General features: G+C 45.2%; 1 protein-coding gene across 3 annotated transcripts in view; it reads left to right on the forward strand.

Annotated features, from left to right (window-relative positions):
- Window positions 1–12,422, forward strand: part of LOC140719119 (oxysterols receptor LXR-beta-like) — a 95,175-nt gene that overhangs the window by 47,245 nt on the left and 35,508 nt on the right. For 2 of the 3 annotated variants that reach the window (XM_073033507.1, XM_073033506.1), the window contains 3 exons: window positions 86–247; window positions 2,941–3,210; window positions 4,957–5,165. In XM_073033507.1, the coding sequence (XP_072889608.1) occupies window positions 86–247; window positions 2,941–3,210; window positions 4,957–5,165 (641 nt within the window). The remainder of the gene's footprint in view (window positions 1–85; window positions 248–2,940; window positions 3,211–4,956; window positions 5,166–12,422) is intronic. The other variant, XM_073033508.1, reaches the window with a different exon arrangement.

Genomic DNA, 12,422 nt, shown 5'->3' on the forward strand with positions numbered 1-12,422 from the left:
AGTTAGCCATACAGCTGTCAGGCTTCACTGATGCTGGTCAATTTCGATTTTATTTTCCATTCATCCCATCCCACGTCCTCTTCAGAAGATGACAAAGAGGCGACGGAGTCTGTGCCGGAGGAGAGTATAGACTGCGCACAGTATGAGGTGAAGCAGGAGTATGAAACGGAGGAGGTTCGTGACTCAGCCACCAATGACTACAATGGTTCATTCTCCTCTGAATCTGAGTGCCTAGTTTATATCGGTGGTACGTAATATACTTTTAAATAGATTGTTATTTCAAATTTTCTTTTGAAAAATTTCATTTTTGATCAAACTGACCAAACTGGCATGCTCATTAAATCCAAAATAGTATAAAAACTATAACAGAATCAATGAAAGACCACATTGGTATTCAATCAGAGTGCAAAAGACAGCAAACAGTGCAAACACAAAAAGAAAGAGATAATAATAAATAAATAAGCAATAAATACCAAGAACATGAGATGAAGAGTCCTTGAAAGGTTGTGGGGGCAAGTGAAGTTATCCCCTTTGGGTCAAAAGCCTTCTGGATCAGGAGTAATAACTGTTCCTGAGCCTGGTGATATGAATCCTGAGGCTCCTTACCTTTTTATTCATAGCAGCAGCAAGAAGAGAACGTGTCATGGGTGGTGGGGGTCCCTGATGATGGATGCTGCTTTCCTGGGACATGTCTTGTAGATGTGCTCAAGGGTGGGGAGGGCTTTACCCGTGATGGACTGGGCCATATCCACTACTTTTTGTAGGATTTTTCATTCAAGGGCACTGGTGTTTTCATACCAGACTGTGATGCAGCCAGTCAAAGTACGCTCCACTATACATCTATATAAGTTTGCCAAAGTTTTAGATGTAATGCCGAATCATCACAAGCACCTAAGGAAGTAGAAGTGCTGCCATGCTTTCTTCATAATTGCTCTTACATGCTGGGCCTAGAACAGGTTGTCTGAAATAATAACACCGAGGAATTTAAAGTTGCTGACCCTCGTCACCTCTGATCATCTGATGAGGACTGGCTCATAGAAACATAGAAATTAGGTGCAGGAGTAGGCCATTCGGCCCTTCAAGCCTGCACTGCCATTCAGTATGATCATGGCTGATCATCCAACTCAGAACCCTGTACCTATTTTCTCTCCATACCCCATGATCCCTTTAGCCACAAGGGCCATATCTAACTCCCTCTTAAATATAGCCAATGAACTGGCCTCAACTGTTTCCTGTGGTAGAGAATTCCACAGATTCACCACTCTCTGTGTGAAGAAGTTTTTCCTCATCTCGGTCCTAAAAGGCTTCCCCTTTAAACTGTGAGCCCTCATTCTGGACTTCCCCAACACTAGGAACAATCTTCCTGCATCTAGCCTGTCCAATTCCTTTAGAATTTTGTACGTTTCAATAAGATCCCCCCTCAATCTTCTAAATTCCAGCGAGTGTAAGCCTAGTTGATCCAGTCTTTCTTCATATGAAAGTCCTGCCATCCCAGGAATCAATCTGGTGAACCTTCTTTGTACTCCCTCTATGGCAAGAATGTCTCTCCTCAGATTAGGGTTTCCTCTCCTGAAGTCAATAATCAGTTCTTGGTCTTGCTGATGTTGTGTAAGAGGTGATTGTTAAGACACCACTCAGCCAGATTTTCAGTCTGCCTTCTATATGCTGATTTGTCACCACCTTTGACTTGGTCTACAATGGTGATGTCATCAGCAAACTTGAAAATGGCATTGGGGCGGTGCTTAGACACGCAGTCATAAATTTCTAGTGAGTAGAGCAGCTGGCTGAACACACAGCCTTGTGATACACCTGTGCTAATGGAAATCGTGGAGGAGGTGTTTGTGCCAACCCAAACTGGTTTTGGTCTGCAAGTGAGGGAATTGAGAATCCAATTGCACAAGGATGTATTGAGGCCAACCAAGGTCTTGGAGCTTATTGATTAGTTTTGAGGGGATGATGGTATTGATGGTATTCATTAATTGGATGGGAAATTTGCTGGAATACTCATCTTTTGCCATCCATCAAGTCAGGTTTATTGCTATGTACAGTGAGGTACAGGTACGATGATAACCTTCCTTGCAGCTTCAAGACAATGAGCCATCTTCTTGAACCACTTGGTCCTCTGCTCAAGGTGCTTACACAATGCGATTAAAGTCAGAGAATCATGGCAGGAGTCAGTTTGGCCCAACTTGTTCCTGCCAACTAGGACGCCCATCTAAGCTGGTCCCATTTTGCTTGTATCCCTCCAAACCTTTTCTATCCACGATCCAACTGCTTCTTAAGTGATACTATTGCAAATGCCTCAACCACTTCCTCTGGCAGCTTGCTCCATATCCATATACTCACTACCCTCTGAGTGAAAATGTTGTCCCTCAGCTCCCTTTCGAATCCCCCCCCCCCCCAATTAAGCCTATGGCCCCTAGCTGTCGCTTCTCTTTTCCCAGGAAAGAGACTGTGTGCAATCTCCATATCTAAGCTCCAGAACTGAGATCAAAGTGATGATATTTCTGACTCAGTCTGGTTTAATCAAGAAAAGAGTTAAACATTGGTATTTCATTAGGACAGGATTGTTGACTTGTCTTAAGTGCATCATCTGGTGCTTGAACTTTAAAGATTATCTTTATTTGTCACATGTACATCAAAACATACAGTGTAATGCGTCATTTGCATCAACGACCAACACGGTCAGAGGGTGGGATGGGGGCAGCCTACAAGAGTCGCCTTATTTCTGGCACCAACGTTACATGGCAACAAGTTAATCACCCTAACCCTTACATCTTTTGAATGTGGTCACAGGGAAAAAGTACCAACTCCTTACAGACAGTGGTATCGCCAACACTGAAAAAACATTATGCTAACCACTACGCTACCGTGGTGCATTGCTTTTTTTGTGTGTGCCTGCTTGGCAGCTGTGTAACTGCCAGCGTTCGTGCCTTTCAGGGGATGAGCCCATGATCAAGCGCAAGAAGGGTCCGGCCCCGAAGATGCTGGGCAACGAGGTGTGCAGCGTCTGTGGGGACAAGGCGTCGGGATTCCACTACAACGTGCTGAGCTGCGAGGGCTGCAAGGGCTTCTTTCGCCGCAGCGTCATCAAGAACGCGCAGTACACCTGCAAAAGCAGCGGCAAGTGCGAGATGGACATGTACATGCGCAGGAAGTGCCAGGAATGCCGACTACGGAAATGCCGGGAGGCCGGAATGAGGGAACACTGTAAGCAGGCTTCAGGCGATTCGCCTAATTCTGATCTTTGGGGGGAGGCGGGTATAACCCATTGGAAGGCAAATGCAATGTTAACATTCATTTCCCGAGGACTAGAATATAAAAGCAAGGATGTAATGTTGAGGCTCTATAAGGCATTGTTCAGACGCACTTGGAGTATTGCGAGCAGTTCTGGGCCCCATATCAAAGAAAGGATGCACTGGCATTGGAGAGGGCCCAGAGGAGGTTCACGAGAATGATCTCAGGAATGAGGGGGGGATTTCATTGAAACCAGTCAAACTTTGAAAGACCTAAACAGAGTGGACATGGAAAGGATGTTTCCAGTAGTGGGAGAGTCCAGGATCAGAGGACACAGCCTCAGAATAGAAGGATATCTCTTCAGAACAGAGATGAGGAAGAATTTCTTTAGCCAGTCAGTGATGAATCTATGGAATTCATTTTCACAGATGGCTAGGGGAGCCAAGTCTTTGAGTATATTTAAAGTGGAAGTTGACAAGTTCCTCTTTTAGTCAGGTCATCAACAGTTCTGGAGAGAAGACAGGAGAATGGGGTTGAGAGGGATAATAAATCAGCCTTGATTGAATGGCCCTCTAAGAGACTGCAACCTTGTTGTTGGGTTTGGAGGCTTGCGTTCCTCAATGACCCGGAGAGTTATGTTGGCTGGAGTCAGGGCCTTGTGCTTTGGCTCTTGGTAGGGTCACCCTTGCCAAACAGGTCAAAGGGTAAAGGCCAGACTAGAGTGGTCCACAGTCCTCCAGGTCTGAGCGTTCAGCTCAGGGTTAACAACCCTGACTGGTCAAAAAACAATTGTTATGGAAACAGCCAAGAAGAATCCCTCTGTACAGACAGAGGTGGAGGACCTTTGTTGCTGCCCCAAACACCAGCAGCATAACGAGCAGTAAGTATGATCGAATGGCAGAACAGACTCAAAGAGCCAAATGACCAAATTCTGTGTCTATAATCTTATGGTGTGTACAAACTAGTATAGGAAGCAGGCAGAGCCTGGAGAGACTCAAGAGTTTTGCCAGAGTGCTGCCTGGATTCTGAACTACACAGACAGGTTGGACAAGCTTGAATTCTTTTCTCTGGAGTGTTTAAGTCTCGGGAGACCTGGTAGAAGCTTATAAAATTATGAGAGGCGGAGATAAAGTGGACAGACAGAATCTTTCTCCCATGGTAGAAATATCAGATGCTAGAGGGCATGCATTAGAGGTGAGGGGGGTTGGTAAGAGATGTATGTGGTGCTAGTTTTGTTTTACACAGAGTGGTGGTGGAAGCAGTTAATACTGAAGTTAGACACTTGAATGTTCAGGGAGTGGAAGGATATGGACCATGTAAAGGCAGAAAAGATTTAGTTTAGGACATAGAACATTACAGTGTGGTACAACCCTTCAGCCTATGATGTTGTGCTGACCTTTAAACCTACTCTATGATTAATCTAACCCTTCCCTCCTACATAACCATCCTTTTTTCTATCATCCATGTGCCCATTGGAATTGTGATCCATTTGGAATCATGTTCAGCATGGATAAGATGGGCCGAAGAGCCTGCTCCTGCACTGTACTGTTCCATGTTGTTAGTCCCATTGAACACCAACACTACCTGATCTCTCACCATCGTGTGCCAAAGTGGTGCCTTCGCGTTTATCCACACAACGGTCCATCTGTTTCGGCAGAACGTGGCCTCGTGTGTTCCGACTCTCCCGGGGTCTCTGATCGTGCTTGTCACTGCCCGCAGGCGTCCTGTCGGAAGAGCAGATCCGCAGCAAGAAGCAGAAGAAGCGGGAGGAGGACCTGGCGCAGGCGGTGCTGGCGGCAGCGGAGGACTCGCCCGTGAGCGTGGACGTGGTACGGCTGACGCCGGAGCAGGAGGCGATGATTCAGCAGCTGGTGGCCGCCCAGCAGCAGTGTAACAAGCGGTCGTTCAGTGACCAGCCCAAAGTCACGGTGAGTCTGGAGTCGATTAGGTTACCTTTGTCACGCGAACGTCGGAACATGCAGTGAAATGCTGCCCGACCTGCTGACTTCCTCCATCATCTTGTTTGTGGCTTGAGGTTGCTTCAGTGTGAATGCGGGATCTGGGCTGGCTGGTCAGTGCATTGCTGGACATTTACTGCCCTCTGCTTGGGTTGCACGAGAGAGAGATGATTAGTTTTATTTGTCACATGTACTTTGAAGCTTCAATGACAAACACCGTTCGAGTTTGTGCTGGGGGAAGCCCACAAGTATCACCATGCTTCTGGTACCAATGTAGCATGCCCTAATTTACTAACCCGAACTATCTCGTCTTTGGGATGGTGGGGGGGGACGGGACTGGAGCACCCCGAGGAATCCCATGTGGTCACGGGGAGAACTTGCGAGCTCCTTCCAGACAGTGGCGGGAATCGAACCCCAGCTGATGATTGCTGGTCCTATAAAGCAACACGCTAATTGCTACGCTGCAGTCCTGACCTAACGCTTGGTGACGGAGACGTTCATGTAAAGAATGCTTGTGCTATTTAATCAGAGTCAGCTTTAATATCACTGGCATGTGTCGCGGAATTTGTTGTTATGTGGCGGCAGTACATTGCAATACAAATGGTAAATTACAGTTAGAAACAAAGAAAAATTAGTGAGGTAGTGTTCATGGATTCACTGTCCATTCAGAAATCTAACGGCAGAGGGGAAGAAGCTGTCCCTGAACCACTGAGTGTGTGCCTTCAAGCTCCTGTATCTCCTCTCTCTATCAGCAGTGAGATGAGAGCATGTCCCGGGTGATGGGGGTAGTCAGTGACGGATGCTGCCTTTTTGAGGCATCGCTCCTTGAAGATCTGTAGATTCTTGTGAATTTAAGAACTTGAATTATTTCATTGAGGATTTATGGCGCAGATGGAGGCTATTTGATCCATCGTGTCTCAGCTAGGCAAAAAGCAGCCATCCAGCCTAACTCCATTTTCCAAAACTTGATCCATGAGCCTTACATCTGCTTAGCCCCCGATCAGGGTCACCTGAAGCCATGGGAGCAGGCGGTGGATGGTCGTATGAGGAGCTGGTGCACATCACAAGTCCTGGTTGTGTGACCACTGACAATAGGCAGGCAATCTCTGAAGAGTATTGATAATGGCTGGGTTCACCTGTCTTGGAAAGACACTGCCCAGAAGAAATTAATAGCAAACGACTTCTGTATATTTTCCAAGGACAGTCATGGTACTGTGATCGCCTACATCATAATGATGATGACTCTTTAATCAGAGAACATGGAAAAGCTCCTCCCAAGACCAGGATTCCTGGAGCTCAGTTCCCCGTCCCAACCGAGATAAACCAATACAGATTAGAAGTCAGTTTGCATCTCACCAGGCAATGCACTTGCCATGGGGATGAGCTACTTGATTATTTTATGATGCCATAAAAATGCGTTGGTTAATGCGATCACCAGTTGTTATTGAAGCTTTGATAATGCACTTATCCACCCAAAAGTCATTGCTTACACAGCGTCAGCATTAAACACACTTTCATCATTCGGTTTTAATAAAGCTGCTGTAGTTAGATGCAAGTTGGTGGAGAATGCCCGCTGTAGGAGCAAACTGAAAGTTCACATGGAGTTGGTTTTCGAAATACCAGGTGATTTATTAAAAACTGGTGTGAAACCAGTTAAACCTGATCATAAATTTGGTACAGATTTGCATCCTCGGTTGATGAGATTGCCAGTAAAGCTATACTGTTATAACAGAATGGTGGCTATTTGTTTGTTCATTAATGTGCCGTGGCCTATGACGAAGGTGATCATGGTCTTTCGATGACCATGGTTGTCCTTGGCAAGTTTTTCTAGAGAAGTGGTTTGCTATTAACTTTTCTGGACAGTGTCTTTATAAGACAGGTGACTCCAGCCATTATCAATACTTTGTCGAGGTTGTCTACCTGGCATCAGTGCTCACTTAACCAGGACTTAGGTGATATCCACCGGCTGCTCATATGACCATCCACCACCTGCTCCCATGCCTTCAAGTGACTGGGCGGGGAGGCTAAGCAAATGCTACACCTTGCCCAAGGGTGACCTACAGGCTAGCAGACGGAAGGAGCGCCTTGCATCTCTTTGACAGAGACGTATCTCCATCCCCCCCCCCCCCCCCGTGCAAATGGTGGCAATAGGAAGGCTTAATTGAGTAACAAATTGGGTCCTGATTACAGAATAAAACTATCATCCACAGGTCTAACAGTAAATCCAATTTTTTTTTACAACTATAGGTGCTAAACATAATCAGAGAAGTTTCTGAAACTTGGACGTTGTCGCTGCTGTATTCCGTATCTCTACTTTTGTCTGTGGATCCCTGTTACCACATTAGCACAATCCACATCCCTATTTATTAATTATTAGCTGGCACTATTCTTTCCCCAACACCACCCTTAGTATTGCGGAGCAGTGCACGGTATGTTGAGAAGCAGCTGGTCTATGACTGTGCCTGATGCTGGGGAGCGCAGGGGAGAGAATCCATTCAGGTTTCCTACTTATTGTAGCCTGGAAGCAGAAAGATCAACGTTTTTGTCGCAGGAACATTGAAACATACAGCGAAATGCCTCGTTTGCGTCATCAGCCAACACAATGTGAGGATGTGCCGTGGGCAGTGTGCAGGTGTCCGAGATGGCATGCCCACAACTCACTAACCTTACCCTCTTTGTCTTTGGAATGGGGGAGGAAACCAACATACTTGGAGAAACCCCTTGCCGTCAGGGGGAGAACGTACAAACTCTTCACAGACAGTGGCAATCGCTGTATGTAAAGTGTCACGGCCAGCTCTCTATGAAAGCAACTCAGTCATTCCTGTTCCTCGGTTCCTGTCACTGTGATACAGTTTCTACTTTAGGGGCTAGGCAGAATATTAGTTTGGCATGGACTAGATGGGCCGAAGGGCTGACTCTAAGTACCTGTCCTTTTGAAAACTTCATCACAAGATGACTATTCTTCAATATTTTTTTCCATTTCCCATTGCCCTTTCTGGCAGTGAATTGCAGAATCACAGTCAGGTGTATTATCACTGACAATTTGCTGTTCTGTGACAGCATTACGGTGCAATATGTAAACTATACCATAAACTATAAGAAGTATTTTTTAAAAAATAAATTAATGCAAAGAGAGCAAAAAATACATGCAATGCTCATGGGTTGGTTTGTTGTCCGTTTGGAAATCTGATGGTGGAGGGGAAGAAGTTGTTTAGTGTATGGAATTGTTGAGTGTGTGTCTTCAGGCTCCTGTACCTCCTCTCTGATGGTACTAATGAGAAAAGGACATTTCCCAGATGGTGAGGTCCCTTCAAAATGGATGCTGCCTTCTTGAAGCATTGCCTTTCCAAGATTTCCTCTATGGTGGAGAGGCTGGTGCCCACGGTGCAGCTGACTGAGTTTACATCCCTCTGTGCAGTGACCCCTCCATACCAGATAGAGGTGGTATCTATCTATCTATGCCTCTCATCATCTATACACCTCTATCTAGTCACCTCTCACCCACCTTCATTCCAAAGAGAAAAGCCCGAACTCGCTCAACCTGTCTTCATGAGACATGCTCTCTAATCCCGGCAGCATCCTGGTATTTCATTACAATTTCATATATTTGCTGATGGTTCAGCCAGATGACCTTGTAGGTTACAAGGAGGACACGGAGAGGCTTTGGGAGATGTAGACCGTGTAAGGAGATATATATAATATATAAGGAGATGGATGTATTTAAGGCCAAGATAGAGTGGATCTGGGGAGGATGTTTGCAATAGTGAGGGAGTCTAGGACCAGAGGGGATTGCCTCAGAATATGAGGATGTCCCTTTAAAGCAAAGATAAGGAGGAATTTCTTTATCTAGTGGTGGTGAATCTGTGGAACTCATTGCCAGAGACGTCTGTGGGGGTCAAGTCATTGGGTATATTTAAAGTGACGGTTGATAGTTTCTTGATTAGTGAGTATGTCAAAGGTTAGTGGGAGAAGGCGGAAAGAAGGGGTTGAGAGGAATTTGAAATCAGCCCTGATCGAATGGCAGAGCAGACTTAATGGGCTGAATGGCCTAATTTTGCTCCTATGCCTTATCTCTTATTTTACGGAAAAGTGTGAGTTTAGCCACGGACCTCGACTCAGCCCTTTTCGCTGTGCTGCATCGATTATTCAGAGTTTTGCTTTGAGATATTGCAGGGCGATCTTTGGCACCCGCTGGAGTAGGCTTTGTTTTAGCGTCTTGTCTCCTGATTCCTGACTTCTGGCTATGCACTCCCTCTGTCGATGCCCTTTACGGGCACGAATCCTGTTGATGTTTTGTTTAGAGATGCTGGCCCTTCTGTCCCATTCACCTATTAACCCATGTGTGTCTGGAATGTGGGTGGAAGCCAGAACACCTGGAGGAAACCCAGGCGGCCATGGGGAGAATGTACAATCTCCTTACAGACCGCGTTGGGAATTGAACCTGGACCACTGGTGCTGTAGTGGCATTACATTAACCGCTGCAGTACTGTGCCACCCCAGGTCAGCCCCTCTTTCGATGTCGTTGAGTCCCTCTCCTATCAGGAAAGGGCTGTAGGAGACAGTGATCTGTCCAACAGATCTGAGGACTCATCTGGTTGTGACCTTTGGTGCTGCCCTTATGGAGTTCACACGTTCTCCCTGTGATGCTGTGGGCTTCCTCTACACGCCTCAGTTTCCTCCCCCTTTCCAGAGATGTGATTTAAGATAATCGACTACAAAAAAATTTTGGTTTAGGTTAACGAGTAAAAGAATTAGAGGAGTTGAAAGGTGTTTGTGTGAGAGAATAGAGGGATAGAGGAAATGAGAAAATAGGGAATGGGACTAATTTAATTGTTCCCTGGGAGCTAGCAGAGACCAAGTGGGCCAAATGGCTTCATTTGGTGTGATTACAGGCTGCCCAGCACAATCCTTGTTGATTTGATTTGATGGAAAATGATGCATTTCGCTGAATGTGACAAATAAAGCTAGTCTTTAAATCTTTGTTACGATTCTTAGCATCTTCAAGAAAGAAGCAGTTTATAGTAAGGAAGTCAAACACAATGTTAGTGTTTATTTCAAGGATGTAATGCTGAGGCTTTATAAGGTGCTGGTTAGAATACATTTGGAGTATTGTGATTAGTGAGAAGGCATGACATGCTATATTAGGAGTTAGAGGCGACTTGGTATGTCTCCAAAGATATTCACAAATTTCTCCAGATGTTCTGCAGAAAGCATTCTAACTGGTTGCATCACCACCTGGTATGGAGAGGCCACTGCACAGGATAGGAAAAAGCTGCAGAAAAATGTAAACTCAGACAGCTCTCTCATGGGCAGTAGCCTCCCCAGCATCGAGAACATCTTCAAAAGGCGGCATCCATCTTTAAGGACTCCCATCACCCAGGAGCCACCATCGAAGAGGAGATCAAGAGCCTGGAGAAACACTCAACGTTTCAGGAACACATTTTTTTCTTGTTGCTCTACTTATTAATGTTTGAAATGTATTATAATTTATAGTTTTATTATTATTATTGCAATGTACTGCTGCTGCAAAACAATAAATTTCACGACATATGCCGGTGATATTAAACCTTTTCCCGATTCTGAATTTTGAAGAAAAGATGTGCTGGTGTTGGAGAGGGTGCGGGGGTTGTTCATGAGAATGATCCCAGGAATGAAAGGGTTAATGGGCGTGGAGTGTTTGATGGCTCTGGGCATGTACTTGCTGGAATTTAGAAGGAGGAGGGAGGATCTCACTGAAACCTGTCGACTATTGACAGGCCGAGATAGAGTGGACGTGCAGAGGATGTTTCCAATAGTAGAGGGGGGGGGGGTCTAGGACCAGAGGGCACAGCCTCAGAATAGAAGGATGTCCATTTAGAACGGAGGCGAGAAGGAATTTCTTTAGCCAAGATCTGTGAAACTATGGAATTCATTGCCACAGACAACTGTGGAGGCTAAGTCATTGGGTATATTTAACTTGGAGATTGATAAGAACTTGATTAGTAAGGACACCAAAGGTTACGGAGAGAAGGTAAGACTGGGAGAATTGAGAGGGAAAATAAATCAAATATGATTGAATGGTGGAGAAGACTAAATGGGCTGAATGGCCTAATTCTGCTCCAATGTCTTGTGGTTTTATGCCATCAAGTTAAAAGCTACCCAGACGGAATATGAGGTGTTGTTCCTCCAACCAGACTATGAAGCAGTGGTGGCTACCTCAGTAAATATATTTAAGTCAAGGTTGGATAGATTTTTGCATATTAAGGGAATTGAGGGTTATGGGGAAAAGGCAGGTAGGTGGAGATGAGACTGTGGTCAGAATCAGCCGTCATTTTATTGAATGGTGGAGCAGGTTTGACAGACCTGATGGCCTGCTCCTGTTCCTATTTCTTACGTCCTCATTATGGCAGTAGAGGAGGCCATGAACTGTCATGTCAGAGTGAGAAGTCAAATTGAAATGTTTGGGTACTGAAACATCCTGCCTTTTGTGGCAGAACAAAGGGGTGCTGGACAAACTTGTGTGGTCATATCTGGAGGTTCAGAGGTTGAGGGGGGACTTAAAGAATTTCAGAGTCAGATTTATTAACACTAACTCAGATGATGTGGAATTTATTCATTTGTGGCAGCGGTACAGTGCAAAGATATAAAATTGCTGTAACATATAAATATTGCAAAAGTAAGGAATACGTATTACTGGATTATTCAGAAATCAGATAACAGAAGAAGCTATTTCTGAATTGCTGTGTGTATAGGGCTTCTCTACCTCCTCCCTGAAGGTAGTAACGAGAAGAGAGCATGTCCTGGATTGCGTGAGTCCTTAGTGATAAATGCCACTTTCTTGAGACACCGCTCTTGAAAATGTAGGAAGGATGGAGCTGGCTGAGTCTTAAAATTATAATCTGGATCTGTAAGCTTTATACAATTGAGGGACTCAGATAGGGTAGACAGTCAGAATCAGAAGACCATAAGATATAGGAGCAGAATTTGGCCCATTGAGTCTGCTCCACTATTTTATCATGGCTGATCTGTTTCCTCCACAACCGCCTGTGGCATCAAAATCCAGATTCACCACTCTCTGGCTCAAGAAATTTCTCCTCATCTCCATTCTAAATGGGCTACCCTCTATTCTGAGACTGTGTCCTCTGGTCTTAGACTCTGCCACCATAGAAAACATCCTCTCCACATCCACTCTATCGAGGCCTTTCAACACTCAATAGGTTTCAATGAGATCCCCCCCCCTTTATTCTT

This window comes from Hemitrygon akajei, chromosome 31 (genome assembly GCF_048418815.1).
Source record: "Hemitrygon akajei chromosome 31, sHemAka1.3, whole genome shotgun sequence".
Taxonomy (NCBI): domain Eukaryota; kingdom Metazoa; phylum Chordata; class Chondrichthyes; order Myliobatiformes; family Dasyatidae; genus Hemitrygon; species Hemitrygon akajei.